Source organism: Podarcis muralis, chromosome 6 (assembly GCF_964188315.1).
Source record: "Podarcis muralis chromosome 6, rPodMur119.hap1.1, whole genome shotgun sequence".
Taxonomy (NCBI): Eukaryota; Metazoa; Chordata; class Lepidosauria; order Squamata; family Lacertidae; genus Podarcis; species Podarcis muralis.
In genome coordinates, this window is record NC_135660.1 from 50,158,371 (window position 1) to 50,179,020 (window position 20,650).

Sequence of the window (20,650 nt, forward strand, 5' to 3'; positions counted from 1 at the left end):
AATCCGGTCTCCATGGTTACATAGTGGCTTGGTACATCTAGCAATGCGGAAATCACAATGCTATTCCAGATCATCTTTTGCCAGCTGGGTCATGTGAATCTGCCATGAAATAAAAGTGCTAGATTCCAATAATGTGTCATGATGTAGAAATCAAACATATTCAGGACTTGTCCAACAATCTCTTATTCAACCTTACGGACAAACACAGGATAATTCAATGACTGCAAGTGAGGCATCAAAGAAACTGACTTCCTTTCAAGCCAACTTTAGCTTTGCATGTTGTTATACCACCACCAAGTCACCTCTGTGGAGTTTGTACTGTCTTTTTCTTTCAACTTACACTTTCATCGTGCACAGGAGAACTGCCATATCTTGAACTCTGAGTCTGTTAAGGAAAGTTTGGGTTCATCATTCTTTTTTGTAAATTCTAAAAAGTTTTTATCAGAACATAATGCAGAGCAAAGCCTAGAAATTACTAATCTCAGGTGCAGCAGGGTAGCAAAAGGAAATACCCAGGTGGAGTCTAGTGAAAATAGAATTTCAGGTTGTAAATTAATAGTCTGTGGCTTGACCCTAAAACATCATTTGGTCCATTTTTCTAGTGCTGGCAGTCTACAAAACCATTTTTTCTGGGTTTTGATTACTGAGTCTTAGTTCTCTATGTTTTTACAGTGGTGAAGGGTTTTACACCAAAATTCAAGCCACATTTAGACTATCATATATCAGCGTAATAAACTGAGATAGTAACAAGCCTCTTGGCCAATTCTGGTGGAATCTATACATATATAAAAACCGTTCTGAAAATGTGTTTTTAAAAATACAGTGGTACCTTGGGTTAAGTACTTATTTCGTTCCGGAGGTCCGTTCTTAACCTGAAACTGTTCTTAACCTGAAGCACCACTTTAGCTAATGGGGCCTCCTCCTGCCGCCGCACGATTTTTGCTCTCATCCTGAAGCAAAGTTTTTAACCCAAGGTACTATTTCTGGGTTAGAGGAGTCTGTAACCTGAAGCATATGTAACCTGAAGCGTATGTAACCCGAGGTACCACTGTACATTTTTTCCATAAGACTCACCATTGCCATCTAGTGTCACATTGTATATTGCTCTTAAAACGTTTTATTTGCAGCTGTATAGCTGAGTCCTCTGTCTTTTGCACAAATGAGCAAGAAGTCTTCCATTAACTATAGCTTCTTGTTTCATCTGTATTGGGATACTATGGTTAACAGTGTCAGAGCAAGCCAAGATGTTAAGTGATGTTTGATGTTGGCTAAATATCCACCCTGTCTTTTTCTGAAACTGTTAACCGTAGTTTCCAGATTTGAATGAAACAGGAAAATATAGTTAAAGCAAAGAGATCACATGTGTAGCCAAGAGGCTTGTTCATATCTCCATTTATTAAGCCAATATATGATTGTTCAGACAGACCCAGTGTATGTTATGTCCAAGACAGCGTATCTGGGCTCCTTTGGAAGAGCGGAATATAAATCTAATAAATTGAAAAAAGAAAGATATCTAGCCTCCAACTTTGTGGGCTAGAAGACATTTTCCTGAGAAAACCAAGTAATACTGTTGCACTATTACAAGGTGTATCCACTGTAGTAGGTATTCCACTGATAAAAGGGCACTCTTATTGCCATTTTAAAACATTCCTGTTTACCTAGGCATTTGATGGCTGAAATATATTGTTCATAGAAACCATGACATTATTTAGTTGTGCACAGTTGTCTGTTCTTTAATTTTTTTAAAAAATATTGTTTTTGTTGTTTTGATGTTTGCTTCCCTGAGTGAAATTTATGATTTAATAAATACATAAAATAAGGAGAGGCACAGAAAGTGCATTATATGTGTGTGCCTTGCAACAGCACCCACAAAGTGAAGCCTATGGGACTGGTTTGTGTAACAGGCATGATTCTAAATCGGGGTACTGGCCTCAGATGCTTCAACACTTTCCGTATCCATTGTGACGTCAATAACGGCGATATTATTACTTTAAAGGGAAGCAAGGCAGGAGTGAATTCCAAAGAGCTCTAATAGGATTTTAGCTCATGATGGATACAAATACTCAGTTATAATGTTATACAAACTCTGAAGGAATGGAGCTCCAGGAAAAACTCTAGCTAAGAAGCCACAGAACTAGTTCCATGATTGGTATAACTCACCTGACCATTAAAAACAGACCAGAGAATGTAGATCTGGAGCCAAAGGATGTCTCAAGGAGTAACTAGGAGAACTGTTAAGTTATTAATCCACCTAAGTATGTTCCTGTTTCAAAACCAGCCAATGACCATGTTCGTCATGTGATATCCATGCTACCACTAGCATAAAACAACTACTATGCAAGTTAATACCAGAAAGAAGCCAAAAACTATTTACTATTACTATTTACATTGCTTCATAGCAGGATCTACTATCATGACACACATTAAACACACTAAGTATGTTTTCTGTGTTCCATTGCTGGGTAAGTGATTCTATGCAATCAGCAATCAGATTATACAAAAAGGCATTGCTCCATAAAAAGCAAGGATTAAGCAAGGCAGAAGCAGAAGATAGCTAGAGGTCCTTAGAAAGAAATGCAGCCAAAACAACATTCCTGAAGGAAAATGAACAATGATTAAATGCATCACAGCAATCATACAAGCAGTAGGCAGCCGAAGCCTCTGTCTTTCCTCATTCATCAGATACAATGGTGTAAGAGAAGCTGTGGGGAGTTTGCAAATAGGAATACAACCATAACATGTATGAACTATACTAAAAGCATATGTGCTACAATCAAAGACCAACCTTTCACTACCAGCATTATTTATTTTTCGATAACTTTTTGCTTTATTGGCTAATCAGATCCTCTGTGTTCATTTCTGAACAAGAAGATTAACTGGTTGGTTTCCACTAGGTGGCACTATGTGAAAGCATTTTCCATAATAAGATCTGACAGTAGTAGTTCAAAGACTGAAATATTAAATTCAGTGATCAAACACTTTACAAGAGATAGAGCTTTAAAGGATTTGAATGCTAAGTTGTGGGTTGTTGTTCAAATTAACTTTTGTGCCAGAACTGGTGTGTGTGTGTGGAGAGGAGTGAGTCTCTCATTACGGAGTTAAAGACCAGGTAGAGAATCAAAACAAAGAAAGGACACAAGCTGTAGCTTGGAAGAAATGGACGAGGTAAGTGAGTGCATCCAATCCTTGAAAAAAGCTCTGACTAGTTATGCTTATGTGCACAAATAATATTCCTGGCTAGCCTAGCTGTCAGCTTAGCAGCAACAATGCCTCTGGTCTCTATTCCATACATTACGGAAAAAGACAAAGAAGATGGCAAAGCAGTTTCATAGCTTAGAAGAGAACATGTTTTGTAGCTGATCTGTTGCTGTTGCAGCTATCCTAACAGCTGTCACATTTCAGAGAAAGTTGAACACAGGCAGGGTGCTTCCAGAGTGACTGCTATTTGTTCATTTGGGAACCTTGCTTCCATAATGGAATCCAAGGAAATGAATGTGTGGTTCCCAGTCACCAATTCAGACACTGACTGGACCTTCTTGGCTTCAGACCATACTCTAGTCAGCAGGCATCTCCAACAGGTAGATCATGATCTACTGGTAGATCGTGGGGTGTCCTGGTAGATCCTAGTTGACCTCTGGCCCCTCAGCGATCTCCTTACAAAAAAGCAAAAAAAAACAACAACAACACCCCAACTTTGGCTTCCTAAAAACAGCTCCACAACTCTGGCTTACTAAAAAAACTCAAGCTCCACAACTCTAGCTTCCTAAAAAAAGCTCCACAACTTTGGGTAGATCACTGCCAGTTTTTTTATACTGTGAGTAGATCACAGTCTATTGGGAGTTGGACTAGTGCAACCCAAATATTGCTCTTTTGTCATAGGCTACATGCAGAACTACAATTGACCAGAGGAGGATTTCGGGGAGCGCAACCAGTTCTCCTCTGGGCCCCGAGCCAAGAGGGTGTTGCAGTGGATTCTGCAACAATGGTGAATAACAGAAGGCGAGGTGGGGGTGAATTTTGGCGTCACACAGGATGCCGCTGAAATTCTAAAGCCCATAGTTCACCACTGAATTGACTTTTCAGATTTCAAGAGGTACAGCACTGTGTGTGCACATTCCCACTATGTGCTGAGTACTGTCACCTAAATTGCCTTCCCATGTTATATGTATGAAGGGGCAATGTATATTTGGCTCCACCCCCAATGTCACAATGCTCCTCTCAACCCTTCACGTGTTGAGCATTTTCTCCCAACAGTTTAGAACCCTGAACTTCTGATCATACATTTTCAGTCTGCAAGCTATTATTGGGGGCGGGGGCGGGGGGGGGGGGGCTTGTTCACCACAGCACAGAAATAAAGAATGCAGTTAATGCAGGGGCGGGGGGAAATGGAGTAAAGCCAAAGTGACTTGTCAAGTCACATGAATAAATAGTCTTAAATGAGGAGAGATTTTCTGTGTAAATATTTTTTTATCCACACATAAAACCTAACATCACTTTGATATCATGTTTCATTATTGATTTTGCTTTGCAAATATTTACCAGGCTGCTTTTTAGGGAAATGCATAAGGAAAGTTGCCGTCTCCAAAGGTATTTACATAGACCTTTATTTTTTCCACTGCGCAGAAGCTATTGGGGATAATGTTTCTTAAGAACAGGACATGCAAGTCTTGCACTTGTGAACATTTTGGATCTAATTCTAATATATGGATATGTTGCTGTGCACTTCTGAAGTCATTGTAGTTTCCATTTGGAAACACTATTCTCTCTCTCTCTCTCTCTCTCTCCTGTATCTGGCAAATTAGTGCTGATTTTGATTACTGTGTTTTTCTCCATTGAGGAAAAGTAGAGACAGTGGCTTACATAAGACCAGATACAGCACAATCCTATGATTGTTAATCAGAGATAAGTCCCCTTGTGTTCAGTGGGTCTTACTCTTAGGCAGATGCATATGGGACTGCAGCCTTAGAGATTTTTTTGGAAGAGACAAATTTTAACCATGACTTCCTGGTTCACAGCTCAGTTCCTTAGCACTTAACGCTATACAACTTTCTGAGTTCTTTCTTCCCTCTCCTACCTGTTCTCTGCCTGACAATGACACACACACTGCTCTATTCTAGCATAGCTCTAATTCCTTATCTTCAGATGGCTACTGAATTTAGACAGATTGGATCTCATGATCAGACCCTACTTGCTTATCAACCTGAATAATAATAATAATCTGTATATTTATCTCTGCCTTTCTCTCATTCACACACACACATACATCTTTTTTGTTATTATCTGCTCTTTATTGAATATTTCAATTCAGAGCAGGAAACAATAAAAAAGTAATATAAATATACAGAAAAAAGATAGTGTACAAAAATTACAGGATCCATAAAAGGCTCCTCCAATAAATAGCATACCAACTCTTTGGTTTATGATGATAGAGCAAACAAAGTTAAATAGAAGTGAGGATCAACAGCACTGATCCTACATTTTTACCTGGCTCTAACCTTTACTGCAAACTCTAAAGGTCAACATGGAATTTCACTTATACTGCACAATGCACAAGCTAACATTTAGAGGCATGTCCTGCTTCACTGAAAAAACAAAATGCTTAAAAGAAACATGTGAATACAAGATGTAGATGCAGAAGTCACTTGCCAAAGGCTACCCAATTCTTTTCATGGTAGAACCGGGAAGAGAGAAAAAACCCTCTTAGTCAAGTACCTTCTTGATTGTATTATTCCACTTTCTAGAATTAGCATAAAACAGCCATGATGTTGTGTCTCCACTGCCAGAAGTGCTATGACTCTAAATACCAGTTGCTGGAATGCTGTTGTGCTCATGTCCTGCTTATGGCATCCCATAGGCAACTGAGATTACTGAGCTCTTTTTGACTTTGCATCATCATGCAAATACTCTGTATTTAAAAAAGAAAGGCAAAAATCTGGAATCGTACAATTGTAGAGTTGGAAGAGACCACAAGGGTCATCTAGTCCAACTGCCTGCAATGCAGGAATGTTTTGCCCATTGTGGTCTCATGGAGAATCATAGAATCATAGAATCATAGAGTTGGAAGAGACCACAAGGGCCATCGAGTCCAACCCCCTGCCAAGAGAGTCTCATGGTAAACCAACTAAGCTATCCTGGAAACTCAAACCTGAATGGGGTTATGTTTCCAGGGCCAGTAGATCTGTGTGTTTTAGCATAGCTCATACTCTTTGGGTCTTGACTTATCCACTCCTGGAATACAACCCTTAAGTAAAAAAAGGGTGCCACTCCTACTGAATTAGTACCCCTTTGGTCCCACAAAAGCTCCTGAACTCCTGATGTACACCTTCTGTTTCAAAATCACATGCTATTAGACAGAACCACTGTGCTTGCTTCATACATGCATTTGATAACTGCCATGCTTCTACAAGGAAAAGGGGGCTGTAAACTAAATGTGGTCCTTGCAGCTAAAGGCATTAATTAAAAAGGTAAGCAACAAAGAGGAGCCATATGCTTTCTCGTTGCAGAAGCCCTCATGCTGCAAAACAAAGAACGCCATCATTTTTTTTTAAAGGCCAGAGAGATGTGGAATGTTTGCACAGATCAGCAAGAGGAGCATCAAGTTTATACATCAGGCAGAAGCTAAGCTGGCTTTTAAAAACAGTGCACATAAGAGAATGGGTGACCCCAGTTCATTACCTCTCCAAGACTCTGCCTCTCCTGTCTCTCCTCGTAGGCGGAAGTGTAGAAGGGCTCATAAGTAATTAGGTCTGGACGCTCAATGTCATAAATGGCCTTGACTTTGGGAATGGCTGCTAAATCCTTATAATCAAGGATCTCGTTGTCTACTTTTGCCTGAAGGTCAAAGACAGAAGATAAATTAAACACACAAACTTGTAGATTTTTTTTAAAATATACAGTTCATTATTTAGGGACTTTGCTTCTATAGTAGGCTTAAAGAAAACCTCATAGCCTGTCTATTATTTTTCACGGAAGCTACTTTTTTCCTTTGGCTTTATGCATCTATTTTAAAAGGGTGGAACATTTATTTATTTTTTTTGCGTTAAAGCCTAGACTTGGCAATACATCAGTCCCAGTCTGCTATGAAGTCTAAATTCAGCTCTGCCAGTAACTCAGTGGGTAGCCTTTGGGCAGCAACACCCTTATTTTGGATATAGCATTCCTATCAGCAAAACATGCCATACATAAACCAAGCCCTGCCAATGTCTATGTCAAGGAGATGTTGAGAAGAGGAGGGGCAAAATCCTGTTAGAAAAGTTGTGGTTGATTTTTATTTGTTGCATTTAATCACATTTCTATCCCACTCATCCCCAAGAATTCAAAGAAACCTGCATTAAAAAATTAAAATATATTAAAAGATTTATTTGCAATATATTGAAGTATAAAGCAATCTAAAACAATCCCCCTTCCCCCAGAAGAAACCAGTAAAAGTCAGTTTCTGAGAGTTTAATTAAAAATGACTCCACATTGGCTAATAAATGTTCTTCCTTAATAAAAGTACAAATGAAAGAAAGAAAACAAATTGGGTCTATAACAAACTATGAATTGGATTTTGCTGCATCTCCCTTGGCAGTGAGCTCTGTGTAACCATAGGATTTACTTTACGCCTGTCCTCATTTTGCCCAGCAAACATGGTTAAAATGATGATGTATCACAAGTTGTCCATAAAAACCTCATGGAAATGGGCATCTCTTAAGCACACCGGGCCCATTTCAGGATTTACAGGTCCTTCTTCCCATATGGTGCATCTTGATAACTTCAGCACACTAAAATATCCATTTATATGTAAGCCAAATTTATATATGTTCCATAAATAATTGTTAGTAAACTCACTTAATCCATATTCTGTTTAAAAGACCTGTTTTTAGGAAGTAGTTTAATTATTGTTTGATTTTACACTAATGTTATATATCTAATGTTAGCCGCCCTGAGCCCAACTTCGGCCAAGGAGGGCGGGATATAAATAAAAGTATGATCATGATTATGATTATTCCCGATTAAGAATATACGAAACACTGTGACACATTAGGATGCATCCTGATTACAAGAGTACAACAAGCAGCGGAGCCCTCCAAAGAAATGCTGTGTGGGTTGTTAGGTGAGTTTAGTCCCCCACACAACCCCCACATTTCTTCCTCTCACTTCCCTTCCCCAGGAGTCATTCCGCATCTCTTTCCTCCTGTGTCTCCCATTTCACACCTACCCTTTCACCCTCCAGTCTCCTTTGTCAATTGTCGTGCCATTTCTGTCTCCACCTCTCTTCCCTCGCTCCGTCTGCCTCTTTCCCCACCCAACTTCATCACCCCTCCTCCATCTTCTCCTATCTCCTGCTTCCTACACCTAGCTGCATCTTCTCCTACCCCCTTTGGTTTATTCACCTCACACACACCCAGTCCCAGTTTCTGCTTTGTGTTATTGCTCAACACCTTCCACCTGAAGCTGTCTCAGATCCAGCCCCCTACATTCTCATGCCTTTTCATTAATCTCTTTCTTCCTCCTTCTCCTCCTCCTGCATTCGCCTTCAAGCAAACTTTGCCAGGAAGACTGCTGAGCACTCACTGATTCCAACAGGTTTTTATTTCAGTAGACTGGGTGACTCAGGCACGCACTGTTTTAGCACTGGGGAAGGAGATGAGAGTTTGCCTCCTTTGTACATGGGTGGTGCCATTTTGGCTGCATAAAGACCAACACTCATTCCATGAAGTTGGAATACAGAAGTAGTTAATGCATAGTAAGTATGTTTAGGATTGCAGCCTAATAGCACAGTTCTATGTCTGCTTTCTAGGAAGTACATCCCGCTATGTTTGGTTGGGCTTATTCCCAGGTAAGGGCCCTTCCAGATGTCCTTTTTATTGTGCCTTCATGAATCAGCTTTCCATGATGTTTGTGCCTACTTCACTTCTGATCAGTGCACACCCTGTAACTTCCTTCTGGAAACCCTCAAGTTCTCATACCACAAATATTCCAGTTTATTTCTTGCTCTGTTTTTGTTGCACTATAGCTCACAAGTGCTGCTCCACACAGCAATAATTCAGTAACACTGGGGAAGCATCACAGAACAACTAATAAAGCAGAATGATACAGGGACAGTATAAATTCACGATTAATGCACTATTATTGCATCAATGACAGCTATTGAAAATGCACCCGCCTCAAAAAGTCCTAAGTGGGAATAAAATTACAGCTTTAGGCTGCAACCCTCTATATTTTTTTCTGGGATTAAGCCCCAATGAACACAGTGGGTTTATTGCATACACAACATTCATATGGTTGTGAGGCTATTGTTACAACACCATAGAATGGAGAGAAGAGTGCCAAATTCTTATGGTTAATTTGTCTGATTTTAAGTGGAAGAGGGGGAAGAGATTAAACGGCTGGGATAATCCAAAACATTTTGGTGGGAGGGAATCAAATATCTGGATAAATGGGAGTAACTGCTGAATATTGCTATTCATGAAGCTATCAGTAAAAATAATGTTCATTCTTTTTGTCTGTATTACTTGACTTTTTTCTGTCATTGCACAGGCTTATGAAAGCTAGTGGCTAAAAGTATGTTACAAAGAGATGTGCATGCTACCATGTCTTCCTCAAACTTGTTTTGGAATAATTTCTAGCCATAACTGAAATGAGTCTGTGCAACTGCAACTTTTAAAAGCCACTTTTATTGAAGCCCAAGTATTCATGTCTGAACATTTTTAAGCTACTGCGTTTAAGACAAGACATTTTAATTATTCCCTTGTGCATCGGAATAATATATAAAGGTTCCCTAGAACTGCAGATTAGAGGCTATGCAATGTAATGAGGAGCTGACTTTTCCAAATTTGCTGAAGGCTCTGAATCCACCCATTTGAATACGTTGGCTTCACGCCAAAGTGCGCTCTGTAGTTTGAAACTAGCAGTTCATAAAGAGTCCCGATTTAGGCATGTGCCCCAGTTGATATGAACAGGAAGTCCTCTGTCAACTTTACTATCTGCCATAGCATATGCCAGGGCTGTTTCCGAAAATCACAGATCTATGGGTCACTTGCTATCCATTCTGTATATTTAAAGCACATCCAACACATATTTAAAATCTCCACAAAGAATTGTGGGGAGCATAGCTTGTTAGCAGTGCTAGGAATTGTTGCTCTATAAGGGGAAAACTACTCCTGCTATATATTTCAGCACACAAGCTTGGTGTGACATCCCATGCATGTAAAGAAAGTCTTCAAGCCTTGTTTCTTCTCAGCCACTCAATAAAGAATAGAATAGAATCTGTCAGTTTCAATTTTTACTCAAAGCATATTGTTGGCAATACCTACCACTGGATCAATAACCCGGAAAGTAACATTTCAAAGGCTTTGAAAGGCATGCATTTCTGGCTGAGGTTTCGAGCCTGCCCAGTGAAAACTCTGGACTTCTCATCTCACAGGTGACAAATCCCAGCTGCTACTTCTCCATAAGGTATCATTAATAAATAAAAAGCTAAGACAAAATTATACTTACATAGATTGAATGGCCTGGTGAGCCAGGTATACTGGATCCAGGCCTGGAATAAATACTTTCCAAAGATGTTCTTGTAGGCTGTAACAATAACAACAGCAACAAAGAAATAAGCTGCAAAGGCGTAGCTGCATTATATATCCTATTTGAAACACAGAAAAGGTAGTTTTTGAAAAGACCATGTCAACATTTTTTTCAATGAAAACCGTAATGTTTTCATCTGGATCTTGTGAAGCAGGCTGGGTTTCTTTTGTGAAGGGGGGGGGGGTTCTGCATTTTGTTGACAGGCAAGAGCTTTCTAGGCATATACAACTAGCAAGGGTAACAGCATAAAACACCAAACCACCAGAATACTATCCTTGTCTATAGTTGGGAATGTTGTTGTTTGAAAGTGTTGGCAGTCAGCTAAAATTTGTGGTTAGGGTCCAGAACCTGCCTGCAATACCACACGTTCTACCTAACATCCCTGACATCAGGAACGGGGAACCTATGGCCCCTCAGATGTTGTTGGATTACAACTCCTACCATCCACAACCACCGGTAATACTGGCTAGAACTGATGGGAGTTAAGAATTCAGCAAATTCTGGAGAGCCACGGGTTCCCTATCTCAGTCTTAGATGAACACCACTATAGGGATATGATGGTTTCAAAGGTTTCAGTGGTCTAGCTATGATCTGGTAACCTTGTTTAGATTATTGCAATGAGGCTGCCTTTAAAGATGGTTCAGAAATTTCAGCTGGCTCATAATGCTAGTCCTTGCCCACTTGCAGTGACCTGAAGTGTGTTTTCAGGCTCATTTCAAGGTGCCAATTTTTTAACTACAACATCTTACACACCTTGGGACCTGAGTAGCTAATGGAATATGTGCCCTAACAGTGTATCACTTAACATTTATATTAAGGAGGAATCATTGCAGATATAGCAGCAACGTGGACAGCTGCAACATGTAAAAGAAATAGCCCACATTGATACAACTTTGGGAAAGTTACAAGATAATGGTAATTTGGTGTTATGGTTTTTAAATAAACCCCTTTCAGACTTTTGTGGCTGAGCTGAGAGCTTGTTTGGACTCTGGCTCAGCACCTGGAGGCTGGGAAGAAGGGTGTGTCAGAAGGAAAATGAATGTGTGTGTGTGTGTGTGTAACTTTGTATTACTGTAACATTTTTATATGTAACTTGTGTATTTTTGTAATATTTTGTTTCTATTGTTGCTTTAGGTTTTTTGCACACCACTTAGAGATAGTTCTAATTGGTATAGAAATTAAAATCAATCCATCAGTCAATCAATACTACAGTCTTCAAAGGGCCAAAAGCTATATAGAAGGCAACTCTACCACATCTCCTGCTAGTGTCCATCCATCCTCCCTCCCACTAAAAGCTTCCAAGTGACATTGTTTATCCCTCTTTCCTACGCTAATTGTTATTTGCATCACATAGATTGTATATTTGTGGTTAAGATCACATGCTATGAACTAGTAAGCTGCAGATTCAAATTGAAGCCCACTCATGAATTTCCTGAACTTAAGTCTGCTTACATAGAAGCAAGTTTTGTTGTATTTTGGGAGCTAGGCTTCCTCCTGGATAAAATGTGCACAGAGCAGCAGCCTGAGCTCTTCTAATGGCAAAACAAGTTTAAGCAATACAAAAATGGAAAGGTAATTGTGGTCTAACTGAGCAACAAATAATTGTGAATGTGATATTATTTCACTTTTCAAGAGCAACAGCCAGTACGGATCCTTTTCTTAGTCAAGCTAAATTTATTTAATTTATTTATTTCATAAAATGTATATGCTACAAGCATGCAAAACCAACCAATCAACCAAACAGAAAACACATTGAGAGTGTCTATTCAACCATAGCAAAATTAAAATAAAGCATAGCAATACATTAAGTTTTGCAAAAATATGTCAAATAAATGAAAAGTTAATTACTCCAAATGAAAGATCAACATGCAAGAATAGAATTATAAAGAAATGCAAAGCATCCAGCTAAACTGCTATGGCAATGAGGATTTATCTTCAAAGGAAATTAAGTACTTCCCTCCAACTACGCAATTGTGAGCTTCGTAGATACAAAACTAAGAACATCCTTAAATATTTTGGGGTTTTTTTGGGTGGGGGGCAGTTTGACAATGTCAGGGTAATGAGATATTTCAATTAGACTGCTACAAAATCTTGACCCTTGATTTGGGGGGCAGGGTTTTCCAGGGTTGCCATCCCAACACACAAATAATGCCTGTTTCACCTATGTTTGCAGCAATTCAGTTTGCATCCTCTTTCCCCAGTACTGCTGCTCTTCCAGTACCTTTTATTTTTCTAGCTGGGTTTTTTCTTCTCTAGCAATCCAAGCCAATCAAGGGCCACTTGGGAAATACAATAACTTCACAATGCCATTTAGTCAATTGGATTTGGCAAGCAGTTGATGTCATCACTGAGGGCAAAGAAGCCAGTGCTTGGTATGGGGAGAGAATGTCTCCACTGCCAAGCCAACTGCCATACCTTGGCAACACAGCCTTTCATCTGAAACTGGATCCAAATGTCAATACTGTCTCTCCACATTACTGTAAATGAATACGTATTCTCATCTACAATATGGCACAGTCAGGGGTTGATCAGGATTAAGAAGAATCAGCCCTGTTGTCTTAGCAATGAAGACATTTTGTCTCCCCCAGCAAACAATTCCATGCCCTTTCAAGACTAAAATAAATCATTAAAAGGGAATGCAGTGGTGCTTCGCTTACTTCTGCCTTTTAATTAAACTCTTGGTGAACTTGTCCTTGTCTCTCACTAGCCAGGAACCACGGCCAAAGAACAGAGATTGCACCCTGGACGGAAGAACACAGTGCGCCCTCCAGATCACAAATATTTCCAGAGTGAGCAGACAAAAAGCAAAGCTAGTTGAATTTCCTTATCTTTTAAAAGAGATTTCCAGTAACAGACCCTTCAGCCTTTCTGTTGGAATTCCCAGCTTTATACTAGCACTTCTTTATTTCTTTTTTATTTATCACATTTGTATCTTCCCTTTCTTCCAGTGAGCTCAAGGTGGGGCACGTAGCTCTCCCACTTTATCCTCACAAGAGCCCTGTGAGCTAAGTTAGGTTGAGAGACAGTAATTGGCCCAAGGTCACCCAGTGAGTTTCATGGCTGAGTGTGGATTTCAACCCATGTCTCCCAGGCCCCAATCCAACACTCCAACCACTACGACATACTGACCTGTTTCACAATTGGTAAGCAAAACAGGTGTGGTGTTGTCTTTAAAATGGGGTGCATTTAAATGTGGGGCTAGCAAAGTTGTTATCATTTATTTATAAGTTATATACCACTGTATCATAAAAATGTATCACAGTGGTTTACAACATAACTTGAGGTTGGGTACATGATAATGCCAAGGTCGTGGCATGACAGATGTGGAGATGATAATGCCAAGGTATGGGACAGTTGTATATTCCTGCATCACTGGCAGTTGGACTAGATGATCCTCAGGGTCCCTTCCAACGCTTTAAAAATTCTATGAAAATACCACCACCAAGCAGAACAGAATGACCCTCAGACTCAGTAATCTGGCCACAGCTCAGTGCTGGCTTTCTGCTCAGAGGCAGACATATCAGCAACACCATTTTGTACTTGTAAGGGGGTGGAGAAGCATCATTAGTGCCTCATGTTTTGTGCATTATACAAACCCAAATTTGGTATGTACTTTTTTATTAAGCTTTCATGTGGAATGATTACGGTCAAAACATTTCAAAAATACTAATAAAGTGGTGGCCTTGTTTTTCTTTTCTTCTACTTGGTCACTGTTTTCTTCCTTGGTCCACCCCTCTGTTTATCACAATTCAACTTTGGTCCCTTACCAGCTTTCTGTTATTTTGACCTTTAGCAAAATGACTGTCTGTAGCTCTGCCATTCAGCATCCCTCAACTTGATCTCATTTGGCTGTTATTATTTTGCATCCATGTGAAAACCTTAAACTTAGCTGACATATTTCTGAACAGCCAGGCTTTTGCATTTAACCTCCTTCTCTATAATTATCAGCTTTCTACATTAATCCTACAATTGCCACCTCTCTGCATAGATTTACAACTCTTCGTTTGAAGAGACAACTTGTATTTTAGGACCATTTCCTTAGTTTTAACAATTATACTTATTCAGACCCTCTCCTTCAACCCTGTGGCTCTTTATTACTGAATGGGTTTTTAAACAATGTTTTCCCAAGTGTTTCCAAATTACCAGATACTCTGAAATCCATCAGGATTTTGCACTTTCTCCCAAAGACTGCTATTCCACCTGAAGAGGATACATTGCAATTGCTGTAAAACAATTGTTTGTTTTGTTTGGCTTATTTCCCAGCCTTTGAACATGAAGACTACATTTGCTGCCAGGCTGTCTTCTCAACTATGTCTCTCAACTCTACAACCCTATGAATACTTATTAAGGAAATTACTTAGAAGAAACCTCTTAGAATGAAAGTAACCTGTTTGTAGGTCAAAACACCAATCAAGGGATTAACACCTCAACCTAAGCTGAAATTCTGCCTTAATTTCAGGTGTAATAAGTACTGCATAACTTATATTCAACCCCCGCCCCCCCCCCCCCCGTTAATGTTGTCAATTCAATAAACCACAGGCGGGGAGCACTATACATTTGTTTTAGGCAGACTGGTATATGAAAGATGCCAATGGCCCAGGGAGTTTAATCATCAAAGTACAGCTTGAACACTGCTCATGATGATTGTTCCTCTCTAAATATATGTTATAGCTTTGTGTTTGCTTCTTGCATCAATCTATGAGCCCAAAGCAAAAGGATATTCATGTTCCTTTTGCATGAAGGGCATATTGTGCCATGTGCTGCTACGGTTGCAGCAAGTCGATTATAGCATATACTCTATGAAAACCACAATCTCCCCCCAAATGTATTTCCCTTGTTATTTAAGTTGGGTGGGTTTACATCTTAATTAAAGGCGCTTCTGCTTTGCCTTAACATTAGTTTTGCCATGCACTGCACATAATATGGACAGATAGCTTCTTAAAGCACCTGAGTCATCCACATCATCCTGATACAGTGATGTGATGGTGGCCCATTTCTACATTACAGATGTTCAAGTCATGCTCTATGGAAAAGTATGGGGTAAGTACACCATAACTGGAAGAATCCCTTGAACATCAAGCCAACTGGATGCACTACTGTAAGGTATAAGGACACTGTTCCAGCGCTGCTTACAGTACCTGCCTTAGTTTTTTGATGGAGTTCATTATACAAGGTGGTGAAAACAGCTGGAGAAGAAGGGAACAATTTGGTTTTGGTTTGCAAAGTTATTCTACAGTCATTTATCATTGCTAGAAACAGTTCAAAACAATAGCTCTGTGGAAACAAATTAAGATGCAGTGCGGATCATATTCATTTTAATTAAAATTTTAGGGCACCTCTCAGATAAGTTGTCACTGGCTGTTTTCAAATGTCATGGTTTACTATTATGAGAATCAGTTGCAGAAAGCTCATGCACTCCCCTCTTCCACTACAATACAGTTACAAGGACCATTTTAGATTACCCACAGTTTAGCATTTCCTCTGAGCTCTTAACTGTTATTAAGTTATAGTCAGTTGAAACAAGCAGGATTAAAAACCTATAGTTTGAAGTTGGCTTGGTTCAGAAAATCATAGTGAAGATTAACCAGTCTGTCCTTGTTCTGACAACCATATCAAGCTGTGGTTCATCAAAATGGAAGCAAACAGTTCCAAACTCCTCCACTGGCCACAGTGGAGGGGAGTGCACATGAGCCTAAGGTTGATAGATAATCATTACATGTGAATGAGGTCACTGTGTGCAACATCAGCTCTGCTGCTTTAGTGGAAGTTCATGGCTGAACTACATGTGACACCAACAAACTAGTAGGCAACCTCCTAGCATATTTCTTAGGGAGATTCAGGTTTTGGCACACTCAAGAGAGAGCTAGGAATGCGTGTTTTTGCAGTTAAATTGCCTTGCCTATGCTGCTTTCTCAAATGCTGGGAACAGCATTTTGAACATATAAATTACCCATTAAAAAGGTTTAAGCACTTTCTTCTTCAGTGATGCTGCAACCCCGCACTCACAACACCTACATTTCCCTTAAAAAGGGGGTGAGGAGGAGACAAGAGTCCAGTAATAGATTACCTGGCATCCCATATAGTATGGCACTAAGTTCACCATTTAACTCAGTGTCAGGTACTTCTAAAAAGTTACGCTTGTTAGGAAGTGGCCCAAAGACCTGTGGAACCAGTGGAAACAGCCAATTCTATCCGTATTTGCCTTGGGCTTCAGGGATTTTTAAAGAAACTGCAGGAGGTGTATAAGTTCTGCATGTTAACAATATTGCATTTCCAGTAACTATCATACTTGATTATGTTGGGTTTTAAAAATAAATAAAAATACAAAAACTCGGATTCAAATCTCACAACAGATGACTTCTCCCTATTAATCTACCTGCAAAGAGATGCTAAATCTGTGGCTGCTGGAAGGGGTGCTGGCCAGATTGTCCCCATGAGTGCAACAGGATACAGAATTTGCTATGTCTTAACCACCAATTCCTGATAGGCTATGCTGCTGAAGGTAGACTTCCAAAATGAAATGAAGCTTTAGCATATGTATCATGCTTTCCCATCATTTCCACAAGCTTTCCCTGGCTCTTATGCTTTTCTTGCCAGGTGAAATAATTTTGAACCTACTGACACTTTTCATTCTCACATACATATAAAAAGGAACACCCGATCCACCTGAAGCAGGAGAAAGGAAAGAATACTGAAGGAGATGGATGAACACCAATAATTAAACACACATGACCAGAGATAGCTGAGATACTACCCTTCACTTGTAAAGTGAGGTTCAGCAAAGTCAGCGAGGCTGTTTAAAGTTTTTAATGATCCATTGTTCAAAAACATAAACCAGGTTTCCCCACAACCACTTTAGCTGCACACATACCTTTAATCGCTGCATGTTAAATTCAGCAGGCAAAGCTTTCCTATCATTAAAGATGTAGCGACAGGAAAAACTTAATCTGCTACATTTCAGTTTTTCACATCGCTGTTAAAGGGCGCAAGAAGTTCAGAACCTTTGCCAGAGAAGCCAACAAACTGTACTTGTAAAACTGCTCAAGAAACGTTCTTCCAAAGAGCATGCTTTAAATTTGTAACAGCACAGCAAACTTATTTTTAAAGCCACCACTTTGCCATTTATAATCTTTAAATGTTTCAGGGTGTACCCAATGTTTGAACCTAATAAAGTGATTGCTTGCAAAATGGCTTCTAAATTTCCCAGGAAACATCTGGCAAGCTTTGAGAATCTAAGACTGATTGGCGCTTCTACTGCTGACAGGAGACTTGATTATAAGCAACCATTTCAGCAATAGCTAAGTAACTGTGATGGGTATAAGCCAGACAAATTGGGCACACAGTCACAAATACAACACCCCAGCTACCTGTGAAACAAAACCACACCCGTGAAACCACACCATTGGTTCCTTTACATATATACATTAATTAATTTAACGAGAATGGGGAAAACCCCCGTTAAGCTGGTCTTGGGAAACTCCTAGAGAGAGAAAATATATACCAACTGTGGGATATATATAGAGGACCATGCTGCTCCCAGGATACAAACCAACAATGTCTGGGTATATCATTAGACCTCATAAATGCAAGTGGGGACTTGGGATATTTCATGCATATGAATGCCTGCTTCAATCCTAGCCCAGGAAGTTTGAGGAGAACAGGAAACAGAGGTGGTAGTACTTGTTTTAACATCTCCTCCTTCAAAGTGAAAGGTAAAGGAGAAGAGGAGGGAATATGTCAAGTACTGTGTTGTGGGGTTGGTATGGGTTGCCAGCTGGAGTCTGAGTACAAAGCAAGAGTCAAAAAGTGTCCCTTTTGCTGAAAGATGTCTTGGTTTGGATGATTTCTCTCTCTTGAAAGCTGCATGTGACAGAAGCCATTTTTATTCCAGGAGATCACTGAATTCTCACCAATCCATAGAGTAGAAAGAAGGCACAGCCTTTTCTCCCTTGAATGTTCTCCACGGAGGTCAAGACTCATGAACATTACTTGTCTATAAGTCTTGTCGTCCAACAGAAAACGTTCAAGCAAGGGAATGCAATACCTTTTATTGAACTGAATTCCACTGATGAGAAATGTTATGACAATTGTTTCCTCAGGAAATACATGAATAAAAAACCCTGAATAATCAGCATAGGAATCATGCAATGTAGCATTTTCATTATCCAAAATGATAGTTTTTTGTAACTTTTGCCATACATGTACATTAGAAACAAAACTCTAATTCTTGTGTGCTGGTTTTTAGGAAACACACAGTATTGAGTGCAGAAATTCAAAATCAAGTGTGCATTTGCAAATTCAAAATCAAGCATACATTTTCAAAAGAAAAAGTAAGTGCTCAAGTGAGGTGATGATGAAGGAGGATGTGGTATCAACAGCAGAAGCTGCAAACATGAGTGCAGAAATCAGATATCCTCCCACAGAACTGTCAGATAAGAAGTGTATAAATTCACAACTGCAAACCTCTGATGAGCGTGGCCTGCGAAGAACCAAACTCTTTGGATAAAAGAAATCAGATGAGGAATGCTGCCATAAAACAAAGAAAAGGGAAGAATGAATGAAAATGGCAACGGCTTCTCTCAGGGCTGCTCCAGACTGGCGTTTTATTGCAGGTCGTAACATAATACTAATGCACTCACGGTGGAATTATTCTGCTTTATTATTAGTTGTTCTATGATGCTTCCCCAAGGCTACCACACTGGGCTTACCCACACTACACATTTAAAGCACTTCTATACCACTATAAATACCAGCATTTCCTTCAAAGAATCCTGGGAACTGCAGTCTGCTAAGGGTGCTAAGAATGGTTAGAAAACCCCTCCTTTCTCCCTCACAAAACTACAATTCCCAAAGATCCCTGAGAAGGAGAACTGTTTGTTAAAAGTGCTTTAAATATGTGGTCTGGATGTGCCCATTATTGTTGTCTGGAGGGGCTTAATCCCACCAAAGGTGGGACAAAAACAACCCAGAACAATTGTAATATGTAAAGTTATGGGAGTTCAGCAAGAAGTTACAGCATATACAGTGAATGAAAACGAAGCAGCGTGACAGCCCCCAAAACATTTGCAGGTGCAAAACTGGACTGAAAGAGGCATGGTGCACAAATACCCTGATAGCACCAGGGCACAGATTACCATGAATGTGCAATAAAAAGGGCAATTGGAGAGGCAACTAGATACACAGAAATGTAAAAAAGTTTTTTTCCCAGTGGAAAAAAACATTTCATTAAAACCAACTTGGTAACACATACTGCTAATGCAGCAGCACATCCTATCAACAGAAAATCTCCATCTGGCAGGCAAGCATAAAAGAAAGAAACATCTCTACACTTAAAGCGTTGCTTTCTTTCCTGCTTATTTTGGCATCAGTAACCTTCTATGAAAGAAATCAAAAGGGAAATGGATCTTAAGCAATCATTGTTTTTATGGACTCCACCTAAAACCTAAACCAGTAAGAACTCTCACAGTTAAGGAGGGTGCAATCCAAGTACAAATGCAGACAAAAGGCAGCCCTAATGAAGGTGCTTCAACAACAAGTTTTGACAATGTGTATTTTGGCTTTCAGGAGGGGGGAAAGCAAATACAATTTTCACTCTGTGTAGTATTAAGTGCCTTCTATAATTACCACCTTCCACATTCAGTGTGTGAATGCTTTGGCATGCTGAATCATCTTCAGCAAAGGAAAGAGCACTTGCTCGTATAAGAGAGAAAAAGAAATGAGATACTTGGCGGGAACATCTTCAGTTTCCTTGGGAACTGGGAATAAACCCAATGGATTTTTAAAGGTCATTCTGAATTAGTGAGAGAATTCTCATAACGGCAGTGGTGTTGTTGTGGGTGATGCAACACAATTAAAGTCTCTTGGTCTGTCTGTAGTTATTCAGGCAAATATTTCAGCCAGTGCAGAGGACACAAGCTATTCAATTCTCTTATGGGGGTTAGGATTTGGTGAAAATATCCTCCACCCAGCGGTTCTCAACCTGTGGGTCCCCAGATGTTGTTGGACTACAACTCCCATCATCCCTGAGCTCTGGCCTTACTAGCTAGGGGTGATGGGAGTTGTAGTTCAACAACATCTGGGGACCCAC

At 39.8% G+C, this 20,650-nt stretch overlaps 1 protein-coding gene across 33 annotated transcripts in view; it reads right to left on the reverse strand.

Annotated features, from left to right (window-relative positions):
• Positions 1 to 20,650, reverse strand: part of ABLIM1 (actin binding LIM protein 1) — a 216,647-nt gene that overhangs the window by 37,150 nt on the left and 158,847 nt on the right. For 17 of the 33 annotated variants that reach the window (XM_077930268.1, XM_077930273.1, XM_077930270.1 and 14 more), the window contains 5 exons: positions 19,027 to 19,089; positions 15,702 to 15,749; positions 10,483 to 10,560; positions 6,676 to 6,831; positions 341 to 385 (listed from right to left, as the gene is read on the reverse strand). In XM_077930268.1, coding sequence (XP_077786394.1) covers positions 341 to 385; positions 6,676 to 6,831; positions 10,483 to 10,560; positions 15,702 to 15,749; positions 19,027 to 19,089 — 390 coding nt within the window. The remainder of the gene's footprint in view (positions 1 to 340; positions 386 to 6,675; positions 6,832 to 10,482; positions 10,561 to 15,701; positions 15,750 to 19,026; positions 19,090 to 20,650) is intronic. The other 16 variants (XM_028730189.2, XM_028730180.2, XM_028730178.2 and 13 more) reach the window with 6 other exon arrangements.